Source organism: Cervus canadensis, chromosome 28, assembly GCF_019320065.1.
Source record: "Cervus canadensis isolate Bull #8, Minnesota chromosome 28, ASM1932006v1, whole genome shotgun sequence".
Taxonomy (NCBI): domain Eukaryota; kingdom Metazoa; phylum Chordata; class Mammalia; order Artiodactyla; family Cervidae; genus Cervus; species Cervus canadensis.
In genome coordinates, this window is record NC_057413.1 from 48,022,222 (window position 1) to 48,042,606 (window position 20,385).

General features: G+C 56.2%; 1 protein-coding gene across 1 annotated transcript in view; it reads left to right on the plus strand.

The window, feature by feature from the left end:
* The window catches only part of PTK7 (protein tyrosine kinase 7 (inactive)), a 62,793-nt gene that overhangs the window by 35,016 nt on the left and 7,392 nt on the right, over nucleotides 1-20,385 (plus strand). The window contains exons 2-17 of the mRNA XM_043449380.1: nucleotides 3,440-3,727; nucleotides 4,118-4,220; nucleotides 4,585-4,775; nucleotides 4,867-5,017; nucleotides 6,326-6,474; nucleotides 6,726-6,992; nucleotides 8,816-8,949; nucleotides 9,098-9,233; nucleotides 9,345-9,464; nucleotides 10,751-10,900; nucleotides 11,000-11,150; nucleotides 11,248-11,375; nucleotides 12,692-12,895; nucleotides 14,087-14,242; nucleotides 14,973-15,205; nucleotides 16,377-16,457. Of these exons, the coding sequence (XP_043305315.1) occupies nucleotides 3,440-3,727; nucleotides 4,118-4,220; nucleotides 4,585-4,775; nucleotides 4,867-5,017; nucleotides 6,326-6,474; nucleotides 6,726-6,992; nucleotides 8,816-8,949; nucleotides 9,098-9,233; nucleotides 9,345-9,464; nucleotides 10,751-10,900; nucleotides 11,000-11,150; nucleotides 11,248-11,375; nucleotides 12,692-12,895; nucleotides 14,087-14,242; nucleotides 14,973-15,205; nucleotides 16,377-16,457 (2,642 nt within the window). The remainder of the gene's footprint in view (nucleotides 1-3,439; nucleotides 3,728-4,117; nucleotides 4,221-4,584; nucleotides 4,776-4,866; nucleotides 5,018-6,325; nucleotides 6,475-6,725; nucleotides 6,993-8,815; nucleotides 8,950-9,097; nucleotides 9,234-9,344; nucleotides 9,465-10,750; nucleotides 10,901-10,999; nucleotides 11,151-11,247; nucleotides 11,376-12,691; nucleotides 12,896-14,086; nucleotides 14,243-14,972; nucleotides 15,206-16,376; nucleotides 16,458-20,385) is intronic.

The window sequence follows — 20,385 nt, forward strand, 5'->3', positions numbered from 1 at the left end:
TCCCTTCTACACCCAGGGTCTGCGTGTAGAAGGTGGGGTACACGGAGGGCTAGGCTGTGAAAGGGGGGCAGCTTTGGGAGGCCCAGGACTGGTGCGCTTCCCTCACGGACTTTCTCCAGACCGCAGCACTGGGGTATCCTCAAGTCAGGGTTGTGCTGGGGACTGTACCACCTCGATCCCCCCAAAGCCTTCCTCCTCTGTCGTTCAGCCGAAGACTTCAAAGAACTCCTACTTCCCAGCTCCTCCTTGGTCTGCCCGTTTCCCCCCAGACAAAAGACCAGACCAGCACCTCCTGCAGACAGTGAGATGGCCGGACTGGGCGCCCCTTGCAGTGTCTTCTAGGTGAAGTGGGTGTCAAGGCTCCGGGCCAGTCTCCAGTGTGGGGAGCCCAGTGGCCGGGATGTGGGCTCAGAGCAGGGGCAGGGTCTTAGAGGAGGCCTTGTGGCTGCCCTCCCTGCCTTCTGTAACATCTGAAGCCTGCCCCCGCCAAGCAGTAACCAGGACCTGCTGTGAGCTGACGTCAGGGCACAGGGCCCCTCGGGGCCAGCTTTGATGTTCCCCAGGCCCTGTCGAGGGGGTGCGGGGGGCTCTGAGTGGCAGTCTGGGAATGCAGTATCTCACCACAGCTCCGCCAGCGCCAGGAGGGGACAGGATGCTGGAGGGAGGCTGAACTGGGGTCCCTCTGAGTCATGCCATCTCCTCTCCCAACTCGGGTTTCTGTGGCAAGGGGTCTGTGCTTCCTGCAACCTCGCAGCCCCTTTCCTTCCACCCTGCCCGCCCCGCCCTCACCTGATGATCTGTTCAGAACTTCCCTGCAGTGGCGGCTGCTTCCCATCTGGGGTCTGGGTGGGCATTGGGCCTTGCATGGGGGGAGCTTTATAACATCCCTAGAGCTTGCATCTTTGGGCAGGAAGCGTCATGATGGTTAGGATGACGGCAGCTGCCTGCTGAGTGGGCTCATCCAAGGCATTGCACAAGAAATTGCTGCATTTGCGAGTCACGAGAGGGTGAGAGAAAGCTGGGGTTCCCACTGTGTTCCTTGCGCAAGGTCAGGCACACCGAGTGTGGATCTGACTCAGACCCTTATAACTAACCTCCTGTGGGTGGGCAAGCCTCCGGGTCCCCACTGTGTCTGGAGAGGCCGAGAGGGGGAGCAGGGGTCATCTACCCCTGGAGGCAGATAAACTCTCTTTGTCTCTGATGAGCGTCTGTAGTTCTGGATTGAAGGTTCCCAGATTTGAATGCACAGAGGCCTGCTGGGGCCTCTGCCCGAGGCTGCCCATCTGTGTCAGGAGTGGGTGTCGGGAAGTGTTCCGGATGCTTCTGTGCCTGCCAGCTCTCGCCCCGCACTCCTTTGAGGTTCCCTCCATTCAGCCGGTGTTCACTGAGCACCTTTGTGAGCCTGGTGTTATCTGCGGGAGGTGTGTCTCTCTCTGTACCTGGCTGCAGGGAGTGAGACCCATTCTGGGCTCAGCTATTTCCGGGACTGGTTTTGAGTTCTTGGGCGGGGCTGGGAAGAGTGTGGTGTGGGTATGGAGTCGGGCTCCTTGGGTCACGGTCCCAGCTCTGCCACAAATGAGCTATTTGATCTTGAGCAAATCCCTTCATCTCTCTGGACCTCAGTTGACTCAACCAGCTTGCTTAGGGAGGGCAGGGACCGCACTCCAGTGCAGTGTTTGGAAGCGAGTGGGGGTGTTTGGGTTGTGAGGGTGACTGGGGGCAGCTTTGCTGACTGGCACAGTGGATGGGATAGCCCAGCGTGGTGGAGAATTATCCTATCCAGTGAGCCAGCAGGAACCTGCTGAGAAGTATTGGGGAAGCGCCCAGCCCCTTTCAGCGCCGTGTGTCTTGCACGCTGGTCCCTTTAGAATGTTGGGAGATAGGCAGGGGGTATAGCTCAGGGGTAGAGCATTTGACTGCAGATCAAGAATGTTGGGAGATGGCCCAGCATCAGGGGCAGCCCCTCCTCTGGACCTAGCCCTGGGGGATCCTGGACTTGTCTTGATGCTCACTTTTTTTTTTTTTAATATTTTTATTTATTTGGCTGTTCTGGGTCTTAGCTGAGGCAGGCAGGATCCATTTCCCTGACCAGAGATGGAACCCAGGCCCTCCAGATTGGGAGGGCAGAGTCCCAAGGACCACCGGGGAAGTCTCCTTGACACTGACTTTATGAGGAGACTGGTTCTTGTGGCCTAAAGAACCACTCCCCCTGCCGTGCCCAGGGACTTGGAAGGAAGCTCCAGTGGTTTGGGAAGGGGCATGCAGGACTCCATTAGTCTCTCCCTTCTTGCCCTTGCCGGGCCCGGTTTGGCCAGAGGCAGAGCCTGCTTCTTCACGTAGCAGCCCCAGGCGGCCTGTTTCCCCTCCCTGGAGGGGTGGCACATCCCGCCCTGTGCCATCACCCACCCTTCCCCGCCCCCCGCAGCGGGTGTTCCGGGCCCCGAAGCTCCGGGCCCCAGCTGGGCGCCCACGCAGGCCAGGAACAAAGCCCCGTGTGTTATTCCTGTGCGGCAACCGTGCCACCTGCCCGGCCCTGCCCTCCGCCTCCTTCGCCCATCTGCTGCTCTGCCCAGGCCCTTCACCCGCCCCTTTGTTTGGTTCCACCTTTGGTTGCAGGGCCCCTTTCTATGAGGGTGCTGGTCCCGGCCAGAGCTGGAGGGGGAAACCTGGGACCACTTAGCTCACCTCTCAGTTAGCCCAGAAGAGCCAGCCTTGGACACAGATGGACCCCTGGGATTGGAGAGTAGGAGGTGGGGTGGCCCCGGCATGTCGTGGGGAATAACACCAGATCCAGAGAATACTGGCTTCTCCTGTGATGGGACGGGTTCTCCCAGAGACGCCCCTGGGAAATGCTGGACTGCGGAGAGTCTGTGGGTGGGATTCAGAGCCCCCCCTTCTGACCTGTGGCCACCTCTGATGCTGGACCCTCAGAGGGTGTGTGAGAGCCAGTAATCCTTCTGAGAAGCTCTTTGGATCATGATTTAGCTCTGCTCTGTGACCTGGGTTCTGAAGATGGCAGGCAGGGTTGCTTGTTAATGTTCCCCACTCGGTCCAGCATCTCCTGTGATCTGATCCCATAGCTCCGAACTCTTTTTCCTCTCGGGAGGGTCCTATGTAGCATTAACCCCCTCCCTCCTCCAGCCTTGGGGCTCCCTCCCACTTCAGCATTCTAGAGACACCGACTGCCCACATCATTCATGAGTTTTGCCTTTGTCCTGTGTCCCCCCTCCAGACCAGCCCCCTGGAGGGTACTGCGTCTTTGTTTCCCGCGGAGTACCCAGCACAGTGTAAACGTTCCTCAGTAAACAGTTGGGGTCTCATGATCCTTCTCACTTGCGCTTGTTGGACGCCTCCTGTGTACAGGGCGATGGGCGGCCTGTGTTAGGACCATGGCTGTAGCTCCCCATGACCCCGTCTTTCCCGTGTTCCCCACCCGCAGGTGCCCAGGCGGCCGTTGTCTTCATCAAGGAGCCGTCCTCTCAGGACGCGCTGCAGGGGCGCCGGGCGCTGCTCCGCTGTGAGGTTGAGGCCCCGGGCCCAGTGCACGTGTTCTGGCTGCTGGACGGGGCCCCCGTCCAGGACACCGAGCGGCGCTTCACCCAGGGCAGCAGCCTGAGCTTCGCGGCTGTGGACCGGCTGCAGGACTCGGGAGCCTTCCAGTGCGTGGCTCGGGATGAGGTCACCGGAGAAGAGGCCCGCAGCGCCAATGCCTCCTTCAACATCAAATGTGAGAGCCGGGGGGCTAGGTCTGCCCCCGCGAGACCCTCAGTTCCTGAACCCTGCGGGGGGACCCCCTCCTTTGCCGCAGCACCTCCCATCTCCAGTTGAACGGGGCAGGGAGAATGCAACTGAGGTCAGCTCTCTGCTTGTATGGACAGGAGGAAGTTGAAAGTTTTCATTTTTCCAAGGGTTATTTTTTTCCCCCTTCAAGTCTTGGACCCGGTGATCTGCTGGATAGTTTTGCAAATGGCAGGAACCGTGAGGCAGGGTGGCCCCGTGTTGCTTGGCCCCCGAGCCTCCAGGTTCCGGCCTTTCCTGCTTGTCTTCCTTTCCCTCTGTGCTCCCTCCCTTGCTCTGCCCCGCGCCCCTCACATTGCAACCTTGGCCTCCGCTCCAGGGCTTGAGACCGGTCCCGTGGTCCTGAAGCATCCGGCCTCGGAAGCTGCGATCCAGCCCCTGACCCAGGTCACGCTGCGTTGTCACATCGACGGGCACCCTCGGTAAGGAGACTTTGGGGAGGGGAGGGAAAGGGTGATTATTCTTGACTGGCAGACCTGTCTCCCCCAACTGGGGGCTCTGCCACCACCCTGCCCACATGCTGTTCCACCCTGGGCCCTGGTCACTGGAGAAGGGGCAGCCTTGTGCCATGGAGCGATCCTGGGAGCTGGGAAATCTAGGATCTCTGCCAGATTCTGCCCCCGGGGTGGTGTGCCTCTGTGCAAGTCACCGTCCCTCTCCAGGCCTCAGTTTCCCCATGTGTAAACTGAGGGGTCTAGCCCTGACTGGTTTTGCATCCTTCCTACCGGCCACTTGAGAACACCCCCTCCCCCACCCCCGGCTGCTGACCCGCTCGGGCCCCCGCAGGCCCACCTACCAGTGGTTCCGAGATGGGAGCGCCCTCTCTGACGGTCAGAGCAACCACACGGTCAGCAGCAAGGAGCGAAACCTGACTCTCCGGCCGGCCGGCCCTGAGCACAGCGGCGTCTACTCCTGCTGTGCCCATAATGCCTTTGGCCAGGCCTGCAGCAGCCAGAACTTCACCTTGAGCATCGCTGGTGAGCCCGGGGGTGGGGGGTGGGGAGCTGGGGACGGGGAAGGGGTCTGCCCACCTCGCCTGCTCACGTGTCCGTGCCTCCCCCACCCCAGATGAGAGCTTTGCCAGGGTGGTCCTGGCACCCCAGGATGTGGTGGTGGCAAGGAATGAGGAGGCCATGTTCCACTGTCAGTTCTCAGCCCAGCCTCCCCCGAGCCTGCAGTGGGTCTTTGAGGATGAGACCGCCATCACTAACCGCAGCCGGTAAGATGTTAAAAGTTGTGTGTGCATGCATGCTCAGTCGTGTCCAACTCTGCGACACTGTGGACTATAGCCCGCCAGGCTCCTCTGTCTGTGGAATTTTCCAGGCAAGAATACTGGAGTGGGTTGCCGAACTCTCCTCCAGGGGATCTTCCCAGCCCAGGGTTTGAACCCACATCTCTTATGTCTCCTGCACTGGCAGGTGGATTCTTTATAGGTTGTTCTTTAAAGGATCTTAAAGAACCTCTAAAAGGGAGTGAGGTTCTTATCACAGGTATCCTAGATCTATGCGTGGAATAACCTCAGCTTTCCAGCAGGTGGCAGTAGAATGTCTTCCTGTTACAAAGTAAGCCCAACAAAGGGACCCGTCTGTCTCCAGAAGGTCCTCTTTTCCCAGTTCCCGCAGACACAGTGTGTGAGCCCGCGGTGACTCGTGCCTCCCCCACTTCTGCCCGCATGGGTCTTTTGGGATGGGGGTCAGGGGAGGGACACGGGGAACCTGGGTGATCACATTGTGGACAAGAAGGTCCCACAAGGTAAAGACACCTTACACACACACACACACAGAGTTACTTTTTGGAAGAAGCAAACATTTAGGTCCCAGGGGGTAAAGACACCTCACACACACACAGACACACTTTTTGGAAGAAGCAAACATTTAGGTCCCAGATGGTAAAGACACCTTACACACACACACACACACACACACACACACACACACACACACACACACTTTTTGGAAGAAGCAAACATGTCCAGAAGTTGCTGGGAGGTGTCAGGCCCCCCACAGGGACACTTCTGTCCTCATCCAGGCCCTAGAGAGCAGAGAGCGCCTTGGTGGTGCCAGGCGTGGCTGTGGTCCTTGGAGGTGTGGCTCCCCAGGCTGGGGGCGGGGATCCCACTCGGCTGCAGCCCTGAGGACGTCACCTGTGGTCTGTCTGGTACAGCTGAGGGGCTTCCGATGCTGGAGCTTCTGCTCTACCAGCAGGCTTATCTCGACTCCCTGGGAAGGTGGCCCCCGTCTCCACAGGTGCACGTCGACTCCTTGATTCCTCTCACTCACACCGCTGCTGCCTGGCTGCCCCAAAGCCGCGTCTCTTGTAGTTAAAATACACACTCCCCACATACATGAACAAATGCATGCACGCCATGCACGCACATGCACGGTGTGTCGGCTTCCTTTTCTCTGCCCTGTTCCTGGCCGATTCTTTCCTGCGTAGCTGGCCTGCACAGGACGGGGTTCCACTGGCTCCCTTCTGGGGCGAGGCCCCTGGGCCACTCCTTGCCAACATCAGTCTCTCCCCTCCTCAGCCCCCCACACCTCCGCAGAGCCACGGTGTTTGCCAACGGGTCCCTGCAGCTGACCCAGGTCCGGCCGCGCAATGCAGGGGTCTACCGCTGCATAGGCCAGGGCCAGAGGGGCCCTCCCGTCGTCCTGGAGGCCACGCTCCACCTGGCAGGTGAGTCCGAGGGTCTGGGGTGCCGAGGTGGGGGCTGCCTTCAGCGTTGTTGGCCATGTAGAGGTTTAGGTTCATGTTTCCTATTCAGAGCAGCTTGGAGGGCGGAGGGAGGAAGAAGATGCCTGGGATCAGAAGAGGAGGTGCTGAGGGTCCCGGGGAAGGCTGGTGCTGGGAACGGGGAAGTGCGCTACGGAGAACATCAGGTGTCCTGGACCCCGTGGTAACCCAGCTGTCTGCTCCTGTCCCTACAGAGATCGAAGACATGCCACCATTTGAGCCACGGGTGTTCACGGCCGGCAGCGAGGAGCGTGTGGCCTGCCCACCCCCCCAGGGTCTACCGGAGCCCAGTGTGTGGTGGGAGCATGCAGGAGCCCGGCTGCCCGACCATGGCAGGGTCTACCAGCAGGGCCACGAGCTGGTGTTTGCCAGCACTGCCGAGAGTGATGCTGGTGTCTACACCTGCCACGCGGCCAACCTGGCCGGTCAGCGGCGACAGGATGTCAACATCACCGTGGCCAGTAAGCACCTGTGTCCTGAAGGGCGAGGAGGGGAGGAGCCCAGGTCCCAGGGAGTCTTGGGCTCTGGCTGTGATGATGCTCAGAGTCACCCCTGGAGCTCTCCTGAGGTACCCCTTCAGCTTGAGCCCTGCTGGCTTGGGAACCATTCCTCTGCTGGACGGTGATATTGGAGTGGAGGGTGGTGAGCCAGACACAGAGGTTGGGGTGACAGCCCTCCCTGAAAGTGGTCCTCTGGCTGCAGTGGACAGGGCATGGGAGCGGGAGTCTAGAGACCCGGGTCGCTCTGTCCCCAGTCCACAAGGTGACCATGATAGACAGTCATCTGCTTTGCTAGGGCTCAGTTTCCTCATCTATTAAAATAGAGCTGATAATGCATTACCTCCCTTACAGGATGGTCAGAAAGATCAGTGAAGCGGATAAAAAAAACTTCTTTTCCTTATTGGGAAGGTGATATGGACAGTTATAGGTTGTAATCACTTTATTTGTTGTTATACTCGCTAAATCTCTACAAAGAACTGACTTTCCAGTGAGTCACAACCACGACCTGGAGAAGGTGTAGCATTGTGCCGTGGAGCCATCCGGGGAGCTGGGAAATCTAGAATCTCAGCCAGATTCCGCTTTGAAACCTGCAACGCCACATCATAAAGAGATGCAAGGGACGGGAGGACTGTTTACAGGCTTCTTTGTACATAGTCTGCTCCACCAAGTCAGAGGATGAGAAGTCCTTGCAGGGACTGAGCCTCAGCGCAACATTTTCAAAAGATGACTCTGGCTGTTCCGAGAAGACTAGATTGTTAGGGACAAGACTCTAAACAGGAAAGCAGTTAATAGATGACTGTAATTATCTTGGGGAGATATTGAAGGGACTTGAGCAGAGGTGATAGCGGTGGAGGCAAGAGGTGGTGAAGTTCAGATACATTTTATTTCTTAAAAAAATTATTTATTTGGCTGTACTGGGTCACAGTTGTAACACGCTAGATATTCAGTCTCTGTTGTGGCATGTGGGATCTAGTTCCCTGATCAGGGGTTGAACTTGGGCCCCCTGCATTGGGAGCATGGAGTCTTAGCCACTGGACCACCAGGGAAGTCCTGGGATACATTTTAGAGCTGAGGTAGATGGGGTTTGTGTAGAACGAATGTGATTGGGTGGGGTGGTAGGGAAAGCCGTAGAGAGAGAAGTCGGCTAAGTTTTTGGCCTATACAATTGACGGGATAGCAGTGCTGTTTACCGAGAGGAAACTAGGATGAGCGGGTTTGGGGAGAAATCAAGCATTCTCTTTTGCCTCAAGTGCCTGTTAGATATCCAGCTGGAGACGCCAATAGGATTTGCAGGTCTGAGGTTCATGGGGGAGGTCAGGAGCCAGGCTCTAGGTTTGGGACTCATCTACTTGGATAGTATTGAAGCCCATGAACTGGCCATTATTCCAGGGAGTATTTAACCAAAACAGAACAGAAATTCGAGGACAGAGCCTTGGAGGGTTCTGGTATAAGAAAGCAAGGATTCTGGAACCATGCAGACCAGAGTTTTCAATCCTCTATCATGCATTAGAAATCATTATTTCTTTGAACCGCTGTCTTCTTATCTGTAAAATGGATACAGAAATGCATACCTCAGGGGTTTGTTGTGGCCCTGAACTAAGATAATGTAAGGAAGGTTCTCATACCTGGGCCTTCACTAAGGGGTCATGCAGTTATCACTGGAGCAGATAGGGTTTCTAAACTCAGGGCCTGGGGGAGGTGGGTAATTAGAATTTCCTAGGATTGGATCCATGGGGTTTGGGGACTTGTTGATCAACCTTCTGTTTCCTCCTTGTCCCTCTAAGCGGTGCCCATGTGGCTGGAGAAGCCCCAGGACAGCCAGCTGGAGGAGGGCAAGCCAGGCTATTTGCATTGCCTGACCCAGGCCACACCCAAACCCACAGTTTTCTGGTACAGAAATCAGATGCTCATCTCCGAGGTGAGGATGAGGGTTGCTGCTGGGGGGCTGGGGCCATGGAGTCCTCTGTGCTCAGCTCCCCGGTGCACTTTCCCCCGAGGCAGCCCCAGGGAGAGGCTGGTGGGGGGCAGGTGGAGACCCGCTCCTGGGCACATCTCCTGTGCTGCAGGACTCGCGGTTTGAGGTCTTCAAGAATGGGACCCTGCGCATCAACAGCGTGGAGGTGTACGACGGGACCTGGTACCGCTGCGTGAGCAGTACGCCCGCCGGCAGCATCGAGGCCCAGGCCCGCGTCCAAGTGCTGGGTGAGCTGGCGCCCGGCCCGGCGGGCAGGAGAGGACCGGGGAGGGAACCGTGGGGTCCAGGATCTTCAGGCCTGCCGCCTCAACCCCTCCCCTTTCCCGCTCCTGAAACAGAAAAGCTCAAGTTCACACCACCACCGCGGCCACAGCAGTGCATGGAGTTCGACAAGGAGGCCACGGTGCCCTGCTCAGCCACGGGCCGAGAGAAGCCCACTATTAAGTGGGTCCGGGCAGGTGGGTACCCTGTGGGTGTGGGGTGGGGGGTGGGCAGACGGTCCACTGGGCAGACGTGTGCCTGTCTCAGGCACAGCTGAGTGCCTGGTACTGCGGGACAGACAAGAAAGGTAGGGGCCACTTTATAGTCCAGTTAGAAGAAGAAAGCCAGACACAAAAGAGGTCAGGTTACAGCATTAGACAATGCATAGGATCATTCAAGGCACCAAGTGATTGGATTGGTCCAGACAGGACCGTAAAGTCCTCCCTTTCCAAAACAGTCATCCTTTCCAACATAAAAGTAATCCTTTAGAAAACTTTGGGAAAAAATAATGCATAATCCCACCATCAATCATCTCTGGGTGTGTACCGTTTTCTATGTACATCTTTGTGTTTTTACATAGCAGTTTTACTGTACATCTAATTTTCACTTACTACACTTCCATGACTAAGTCATGCTTACTATAGAAATGGACGATGCAGATAACTGTATGTAATTTTATCTTTTTTTTTTGCTTAACATTATCAAGCATTTCCCCATGTTTTTATACATAAACATTGGACCATTGGTTTTGATGATTACCATAATATTCTAATAGTTGGATTCACTGTAATTTACTTAAGTATTCACTAAATGTCTGACATTTGGGTTGTTAGCCATCCTCCCTCCCTTTCTCCTTCCCTCTCACTGTTTCTGTCACTCCTTTTTTTTATTGCTGCAATAAACATCTTTATGGTGAGGTTTTTTCTGGATTTGGGTTTATTTCCTTTGGGAAAGATTCCCAGAAATGGAATAATTATGTATAAAAGGGTAGGCACATTTTTACAACCCTTGATGTGAATGGCCAAATTGTTTTTTAAAGGGCTTTTACGTTCCCATTAATAGTGAGAGTTAGAGAGTGAGGTTATCAATTCTGAGAAGCAAGTGGGCCCTTTCTGCTCAGGTGTCTGGGGGAGCATTCTGTAGGGGATGAGGCTCAAAATGGGCAGGACGGTGGCAAAGAGCAGGACTATTTGCTAGGAGTAGGGAGTGACAGGCAGTGATGGTGAGAACAGGGCAAATTCCACGCCATTCCAGTTTGGTGGAAGTGGAGAGTTAGACAGGGCAATAAGAAGGAGGCAAGGTTGGAAAATTAGAAAAAGAGTGAGTAACAGGGACTCCCGACCCCTGGTTCAGGAGTTTGGACCTTGTCTATGGGTAGGCTGGAGCAATGGCATGTTTTCAAGTGAAGGTGAGTGACTGAAGGCATTGCTGACTGCCATGGGACTCTGGTCCAGCCCATCATTCCCCCGTATTTCCCCTGCAGATGGGAGCAGCCTCCCAGAGTGGGTGACAGACAATGCCGGGACCTTGCACTTCTCCCGGGTGACCCGTGACGATGCTGGCAACTACACCTGCATCGCCTCCAACGGGCTGCAGGGCCAGATCCGCGCCCACGTCCAGCTCACTGTGGCAGGTGCGACCATGCCGGGCGCGGGGGCTGGGGCCGCGGCCTGCACCCCGCCAGCCCCATTGCTCACTGTTCCCTGCCCCTCGTCGGGCTCTTCCCATCCAGTGTTCATCACCTTCAAGGTGGAGCCGGAGCGCACGACGGTGTACCAGGGCCACACAGCCCTGCTGCGGTGCGAGGCCCAGGGGGACCCCAAGCCGCTCATTCAGTGGAAGGGCAAGGATCGCATATTGGACCCCACCAAGCTGGGACCCAGGTAGGCTGTCTCCTCCTCCCCACCCCGCTGCCTCCCCTGCGGCTCAGGCTCCCGGGAGCCGGCCAGGTGGGCAACGCCGGGGCTTCTCTCCCGGCAGGATGCACATCTTCCAGAACGGCTCCCTGGTGATCCACGACGTGGCCCCCGAGGACTCGGGCCGCTACACCTGCATCGCAGGCAACAGCTGCAACATCAAGCACACGGAGGCCCCCCTCTACGTCGTGGGTATGGGGTCTGCAGGGCTGTCTCGCACGGGAAGTGGGGGGCCCGATTTCTTTCTCATCCTTGTTCTCATTAGCCCCGTACCACAAAAGGCACTGGAACCGGTTTTTGCGACGGGGGCGGGGATTCAGCGACGGGGGCGGGGATTCAGCGGGGTCCCCTCCTGGGGCCACCACACAGTCAGTCTCAGGTTCCTTGCCCTGACCTGGGCTGTTATTTACATCTTCCACAGCTGGGGTGTGTGAGCCTGTGGCAGTGGGGGGTGCTTTTGTCTTTAGATGCTTCCTCCCAGGTCTGTCCTCGTGGTCCTGGGTGGGTGGGGAGAGGGTGAGGCCAGGCTGCAGCAGCATGCGGTTCCTTTGCCCTGGAGACCCAGAGGGTGAAAGGTGAAAGGCCTGAGTAGGGCCTGGGACTCGGGATTTGGGCCTGCCTGACCTCTCCTGATGCCTAGCTCTTCAGGGCGGTATTTCCTCTTTTTTTTTTCCTGTTAAGATGGGAGTGGTTTGAATAAGAGGCTTTCAGACTTTTTTGGTTCAGCTGCAGAACAGATTTTCTAAATTTTTTTTTTTTTTTTTACTTTATCTGGCTGTGCCAAGTCTTAGTTGCAGCATGTGGGACCGAGTTCCATGACCAGGATGGGAACCTGGGCCTCCTGCATTTGAGAGTGCAGAGTCTTAGCCCCTGAACCACCAGGGAAATCCCAGAACTGGTTTTTTAGACAGGATTTTCCGTGGAACTTTAAATGGGTAAAGTGAAGTGGTGGCCTCTTGGTTGAGGCCTCTGGGTGTGTGTGCAAACTGGGGGATCCTGCATGGCCTCCCTCCTTGGGCCTTTCTCCCGCCTGGCATCTCTTTCTCCATGGCACCCAAGGCCACTGAAAGCCTGTAGACTAGACGATTCCTTCTGGAAAAGTGTTTCTTGAACCTGTTCTGTGCTGGGTGATGGCTGGGGTTCTAAACCAGAAGTTCCCATGTGCAGCTCAAGATTTCAAGTCACTAAGGAAGCTTGTTAACAATGGTGTGGATTTGTGATGGGGCCGACTGTGGTGTGCTTCTGATGCGTGGTCCGGGCTTGTGTCTGGGTGCAGAACCAGTCTGGAAACCACTCAAATCCTGCAGAGCTCCCTCTGGCCTCATGGGCCCCCAGGAACTGGCCCTTGTTGAAGCCAGTGATGGGGGTGACCCTCCCCGGGCGCTCCGGCCTGGACAGAGCATCAAGTAGTCCGGGAGGCTGTTGAATGTGTGCAGTGGAGAGCGGCGGTAGAGCAGTGTGGCTGGATTTGCTCTAGTGGCCCCTGCCCACACCTGTGTCTCTCTCAGACAAGCCGGTGCTGGAGGAATCCGAGGGCCCGGGCAGCCCTCCCCCCTACAAGATGATCCAGACCATCGGGCTGTCGGTGGGCGCCGCTGTGGCTTACATCATCGCCGTGCTGGGCCTCATGTTCTACTGCAAGAAGCGCTGCAAGGCCAAGCGGCTTCAGAAGCAGCCGGAGGGCGAGGAGCCAGAGATGGAGTGCCTCAACGGTGAGGGGCCCTGGAGGAGGGAGGCGGTGCCTCCCGCAGGTGCTAAGCGCCCTCCCGTGGCCATGGAGGAAAGTGCAGCAGTTGGAGCCAAAGCAGAGCCGCACCCACCCCCTTCCCCCGCTCAAGCCCCGCCCCCAGGTTGGCCGATTCCCAGGGCCTCCGCTTCTGGGCAGGCTGGCTCAAGTCTTCCTCATTGGATTCTCGGGCTAGCTTCCTGTGTTTCCGTGCCTTTTCCCTGCAGTTCTAAACCACAGGCATAATTTCAGTATAGGGCTTCCCTGGTGGCTCAGCTGGTAAAAGAATCCACCTGCAATGCAGGAGACTCCGGTTTGATTTCTGGGTTGGGAAGATCCCCTGGAGAAGGGATAGGCTACCTGCTCCAATATTCTTGGTCTTCCCTGGTGGCTCAGCTGGTAAAGAATCCGCCTGTAATGCGGGAGACCTGGGTTCGATACCTGGGTTGGGAAGATACCCTGGAAAAGGGAACGGCTACCCACTCCAGTATTCTGGCCTCGAGAATTCCATGGACTGTATAGTCCATGGGGTTACCAAGAGTCGGACACAACTGAGCGACTTTCACTTCCAGCCCCCACCCCTCCACCCGCCCCCTGGAGTTGGCTGATTCCCAGGGCCTCCACTTCTGAGCAACCTGGCTCATATGCGTTAGTGTTTCTTTGCATAGCTTGTCTCTCCCTCCGCTAGTCTTGAGTTTCCCGGGGTGGGGTGGGGGGCTCTGTCTGCCTGTTTCCCTCCTCCTACTCTTCCTCTCCTCCACTGGGAGCCCCCTAGGGACACGGCTGGGTCTCCCCTATCACTTTAGGGGTTCAGGAGCAGGACTGGGGTTTCCCTTGTTGTGATTGTCCCTTTGTGCCTGTTTAGAGCTTTGCGTCTAGAAGACCCTAGGAAAGCAAAAACCCTTATGTCACCAGGCTGTCCAGGGACCAGTGACTCAGCTGAGACTGGTGCTGTCTCTTTTCAAAGGCTGTAACCGGCTATGTCAATAAGTGGTCAGACCCTAAGGGGTGCTGGGCTCCCTCGCCCCAGCCCCTTCAGTTCATTGACTGGATTGTGTGTGCACTTTGTGTAGATCGCTAGGATTGGACCCCTTTGGAAGTGGGAGATTGTGGCAAAGAATTGCATTCCCCATGGTGGCTAGTCTCATCCTCACTCCCCCTCGCCCCCTCTTGCCAGGCGGGCCTCTGCAGAACGGACAGCCCTCGGCTGAGATCCAGGAGGAGGTGGCCTTGACCAGCTTGGGCTCCGCCTCCGCCGCCACCAGCAAGCGCCACAGCGCGAGTGACAAGCTGCACTTCCCGCGGGCCAGCCTGCAGCCCATCACCACGCTGGGTGTGTTGCCATGGCCGCCATCACCCCCTCCTTAACTACAGGCTCCAGGTCTGTCTTCAGGCTGCACCAGGGGCTGGTGCCTCTGGAGCCCCTGAAGCCCAGAACCTCAGAAACAGAGGGAGTATCAGGGTGACCTGGCCCAGTGGGTCCCCCGTGTGCCCGTTGTCCACACCTCACCCCCGAGATTTTTGTCATTCCTGTGTATTATTCACTTGATGTTTTCTTTAGTTTGACTTTCTCTCACCTTTAAAAAAAATTGAGCTCTGTTGACTCGATGGACATGAGTCTGAGCAAACTCCGGGAGATAGTAAAGGACAGGGAAGCCTGGAGTACTGCAGTCCATGAGGTCGCAAAGAGCCAGACATGACTGAGTGGCTGAACAGAAACAACAAGCTTAGTTGTAGGAAAAACTGTGAGAAGTTATGGATCTGTGTTTTATGAGTGTAGGTTCAAGTATAGAAGTAAGAGGTGTTAACGGTGAATCACTTAAAATTCTCATACAGACAGCCTTCTAGAAAATACTGTTAATCTGACCCCTTTATTTCACTGTTAGAGACTGCCAATCCCAGGAAAGAGGGGGAAGTGGTTCGCTCAGAGTTACACACAGGGCCGGGGCCACTGCCCGGTCTAGCTGGGCAGGAGCAGAGAGACGCCCCCGCGTGTGACCCCGGCCAGGTGCCTCCCAGGTCAGGGGCATCCTCAGCTGGCTGACTCAGTCCTGTGCCCACAGGCAAGAGCGAGTTTGGGGAGGTGTTCCTGGCGAAGGCGCAGGGCTTGGAGGAAGGATTGCCTGAGACCCTGGTGCTCGTGAAGAGCCTGCAGAGCCGGGACGAGCAGCAGCAGCTGGACTTCCGGAGGGAGTTCGAGATGTTTGGGAAGCTGAACCACGCCAATGTGGTGCGGCTGCTGGGGCTGTGCCGCGAGGCTGAGCCCCACTACATGGTGCTGGAGTACGTGGACCTGGTATGCTGCTGGGGCGCCCTGGCAGTCTCGGGCGGGGGCAGTGCCCTGACGTGGGGGGGTGGAGGGCACCGATGGGAGCCTGCTGTTGCCACCGTGAGATGTTCAGCCTCCTGTTCCCCCAATTCCGACCCCGCCTTTCCTTAACCCTCACCCCGTTTCCCATCTGCTGGCCCCCTGTCTGGGGTTTGCTTCCAGTTTTCTTCCAGCTTCTTCCTCAGCCCAATGGCATGGATGCCTTCCAGGCCCTTTTCCCTGACTCTGGTTTTCTTTGCTTTGTCATTTTTCACTCTCCCCAGGGCCTGTCAGCCCTTGAGAATAAACATAAGGAGAACCTGGCTTTCCTTCTTTCCCTGCAGCCGGTGCCCCTGGAGGGACAGTGTTCGCTTAGCCACCGGCCTTCTCTTTCTCCCCGCTGGTGCTGCCCAGCCCTGCCCCTCACTCTTCAGTCCCGGGCTCACTGGGTCTAGTCCCCTTGGTCCTCAAAAACGGCTGTGTGGCAGACTGTCCAGCTTGGGTGCAGGAAGGGCAATGTGTGACCCTTGTCCTTCCACAAACAAGGGCTTACGAGCGCTCTGTGCGTGTTTCTGCTGCGAGGGTCCTGTCTTTGTTATGTCTGGAGGACAAGGCTTTCCTGTCTGGGGTCTGTGAAGACCGCAGGTCAGGGGCTGTTTTCCTCTTGGCGCTCTCGGGGCAGGGGCATCCCTTCCTGCCCATCTGGGGGCTACCCCAGGGCAGCAATGACTGTCCTCCTCCCTTTCTGACCGGGAGCTTCTAGGACAGCAGTCCCCAACCTCCGGGATCTGATGCCTGATGATCTGAGGTGGAGCTGATGTAACCGTGGTAGAAAGAAAGTGCATGATAAACGTAATGTGCTTGAATCCATCTGAAACCATCCCCTCCCAGTCTGTGGGAAAACTTGTCTTCCACAAAACTGGTCCCTAGTGCCAAAAAGCCTGGGGACCACTGTTCTAGGAGACGCTTCCTGTAGGTTTTAGTTGCCACTGGACTCTCCCTATGGGGGGGGGGGTCTGGGTTGAGGGTCGGGCATTCAGGTCGGGGGTCCTCCACCCCCTCCCCCTGGGCAGGCACCCTGTGAGCACCCGCTGAGTTGGATTTTGGGGGGACACTTCCTGGGCTGTGATCTGACAGAGATGCTGGGTTTTTTGCTCAGGGAGATCTTAAACAGTTCCTGAGGATTTCCAAGAGCAAGGATGAGAAGTTGAAGTCGCAGCCCCTCAGCACAAAGCAGAAGGTGAGGGTGGTGGGGGTGGAGTGGGGGGTCGGGAGCCGGGCAGTCCTCTAGCAGGTGCCCTGGTCGGGCGCTGCCCGCGGGCCAGGCCCCCGGGTGAGCACTCGGGGATCACGGTGATCCTCCGGAATGGCGACACTTCCCTGCGGTGGGTAAAGACACTGAGGCTGAGACGGATTGAGTGACCGGTCGGAGCCTGTGAGCCGCCCTATGTGGCCCCACTGCCCTCGTGTAGAAGCGCCACCCTTGGCCCCGGGCCGTTGGAGCAGGACGCCTGCAGAGGGCGCTGAGCTGAAGGGGCAGCCGGCAGCCCGGGCGTCTCAGGGCAGCGGGGCTGGGCGCGGCCCTGAGCGTGTTCCCTCATCCCCCCGGGGTGTGGACGGGCTGCCAGGGTTTCACCGCCTGTGGTTTTCACGCTTTTGCTCTCACTCGGGCTGTGGGCTGCCCAGCCTTTCCTTCCGGTTCTCCTCCTGCCTCTGGCACAGAGCCCTGGCCGGGGCCCCGTGGAGACACAGACCTGGGCTGAAACAGTGAAGAAGGGACCGCTTCCTATGGGCCCCTGTCTGCCTCGGACCATGCCTTCTGTGCCCAGCTCCCCCTGCCCGCCGCCTCCTCCCCTCCCCCTCCCTGCTTCCATGTGACCAGGTATCCTGTGTCCACGGTGACAGTGATGTCACCACATAAGCAAGCAAAGCTCAGGGCAGGGAGGCAGACTGCTGGGCCTCCTTTCTGGGTGACTGTTCCCGGCCTGGAGGCTGACCCGGGTCATGGCAAGGTGTGGCTGGTTGATCAGGCAGGGGGGTGGGGGGATCCCTGGCTGCCCTCCATCTCTCTGCAGGAGCAGCTCTGTGACCTTCAGGCTGACCTTTTTCCATCACAGGTGAATTTGCTGAGGCCCAGACAAGGCCAGTGAGCTGGCCTCCTGACGTGATGCCCCTGCCTCCGTCTCTGAGAAGCCACAGGACAGTTTGTAGTGGTTGGAGATGGGAAACCACAGGACAGGATGGCTCTCGCCAGCTGGGTGGGATGTCAGGACCCCAGAGCTCACAAACCAGAGCATGCAGGGAACCAATGAATCATCACTGGGCCAGTCACGGTGCTCAGGGCCCTTGGGGATCCAAAATTGAGACCACGGGACGTCCTTGGGCATAAGGATCTGGGGGGAGAGCTTGGGTAAATGAGTGCAGCACATGCTTTACAGACTTCAGATAAGATACGAAAAGTCAGCAAGAGACATAAAGAGTGTCATAAGAGACATAAGAGACCTTGAAGGTGTCCATGTCCTTTAGGTGGACAGACAGTGTGAACAAAGAAAGCCATTCAAATTCAAGTCTTCAGGATAAGAAGTAGGTGAGTGGTGGGAGAAGAGGAGACTAGGTATGTTGTTGTGGCTGAGACAGGGGCGTAGGCAAGGGACAGGAAGTCAGTTATTTCCTTCACGTGACCCGAGGGACTCTGGCTGAAATCATCACCACCTTTGCTGAAGATCTCTTGCACACTTTGTTGCCCGAGCATCTTGAACTTGATGGGGAAACTTCAATAAGTTGGTTTCCACACTCTCCGAGGACAGTGTTCTGCATTGAGTGGTGGGGGAAGGACGAAAAACTGTAAATTTCTGGATCATACCTCAGACTTAGGGCAGAATCTTTGCAGGTGGGATCTGAAGACCTAAAGTTTTTAAATAAGCTCTCCAGCTGATTCTTAAGCTAATTAAGGTCTAAGGAGCCCTGGGATAGGACAGTGGCTTGAAATGGTTTTGCTTAGAGTCTCCTATAAGAAATGCGTTTTATATCATGGCCCAGCACATGCCCCTCCCTCACACATAGACACTTAAAGCTAGAATTAAGCTTTCACAACACTGTATTTGATGCTGTTAATATTTCTTATCCTATATTTATTTATTTTTTCATTTATTTTTATTAGTTGGAGGCTAATTACTTTACACTATATTTATTTTTAACACACTAAATTGGCTTTGAGAACTATATGGGTTTTCTTTTAAAGAGATTATTTGTTTTGGGCTAAGCTGGGTCTTTGTTGCTGCACGTGGGCTTTCTTTAGTTGCAGAGAGTGGGGACCATTCTCTAGTTGCAGTGCCTGGGCTTCTTGTGGTGGCCTCTCTTGTCCTGGAACACAGGCTCTGGGCTCTTCGGTTTCAGTAGTTGCAGCATGCGAGCTCAGTGGTTGAGCCTTGCTGACTCTAGGGTGTGTAGGTTTCAGTAACTGACAGCAGGGCTTAATAGTTGTGGTACATAGGCTTAGTTGCTCTACCGCATGTGGAATCTTCCCAGAGCAGCGATCGAACCTGGGTCCTCTGCATTGGCAGGCAGATTCCCATCCACTGCCCTAGCAGGGCTTCCCTGGTAGCCCAGCTGGTAAAGAATCCTCCTACAATGCAGGAGACCCCTGGGTTGGGAAGATCCCCTGGAGAAGGGATAGGCTACCCACTCCAGTATTCATGGGCTTCCCTCGTGGCTTTACCATCTGATGGTAAACAATCCACCTGCGATGCGGGAGACCTGGGTTTGATCCCTGGGTTGGAAAGATCCCATGGAGGAGGGCATGGCAACCCACTCCAGTATTCTTGCCTGGAGAATCCCTGTGGACAGAGGGGCCTGGCTGGGGCTACAAAAGAGTCGCAAAAGAGTCAGACACAACTGAATGACTAAGCACAGCCCAGCACTAGCAGGGAAGGTCCCATGTGGGTTTTGACTGGTAGTTTGAAAAACTTCCTTTGGGGGATTCTGTGAAAATGAAAATCCTTAAGAAAGACACATTAAACCTTGTAGATGCTTTCTTGTGCTAATAATGTGGTGAGCCGCTGTGCCACTTTATGTTTCTAGGGTCCTTCCTGGGGGGGACGGAGGGAGAACACGATCAGGTTTTAAAGGGAGGCGGAGTGGTAGGCAGGCTGCTTCTTGGTCAGCTAGAGCTGGAACGAGAGTGCCATGCTTGGTATGGGTGAGCTGGTGGGAGTCCCAGGAGGATTCCTGGTCAGCAGTGGAGGAGATCAAAGATGTGCGGGGACTTCCCTGGTGGTCCAGTGGCTGAGACTCCTCACTCCCAATGCGGGGGGCCCAGGTTTGATCCCTGGTCGGGGAACTAGATCCCCACGTGCTGAAACTGAGCTAAGAGTTCACATGCCGTAACTAAATTTCCCGCATACTGCAACTGAGACCCTAAATAAATACATAAAATATTTTTAAAAAGAACATACGATGGCCCTAGGTATTGGCATGGTTATAGGTGATGCTTGTTAGAGTTGATAAGGTGAAGGGAGCTTTGAAGTCTGAGCACTATAACCTGTGATTTCTTCGTGGATCACCTGCAGACTAATGACGGGGCAGGAGCAGTCTAGTACACCTGCTGCCCACTTTTGCTTTAAGCAGTCAGAAGCTGGATGGGAAGCCCCGGCTGTCTGGGAAGACCCCGGAAGTGTCACAGGGGCTTGGCCAGAACTCGGGCAAGCCCCCTGGGTATACAAGTTGGAAGGAAGGGTGGGTCTGGTCTTTACCAAAGTGCAAGTCTTTGTAACAGTGTTTGAAGATTAATCCCGTGGCCATCCGATGGCGGCTCGCCCAGCAATAAGAAAACACTTATTTGGCTGGGGTTAACAGAATTCCCTTTTACTATCCTCGCTTAGCCAGTATTTCCAGAAGCACTGCTTGTCTGGAAAGATAGCAAGTTAGTCGCCGAGCCAAGTTCTCTCTCTTCTGCTCCCATGACTCGCAGTAGATTGAGGAGCTTGTGAGCCAGAGCAGAGAGGGCAGGCTGAGGAGGAGGGCGAGTCCGATGAGAGCTCATGACAAAAGCCTTTGCTGCTGTTTACCGACAACCAGGCAAGGCTGGACGGTGCCCTGGGGTTCTGACGCCTGAAGTGGGGTGTCCGTTTCTGAGGCCTCTTTACCACCAGTGGTACTTGAGGCTTTCT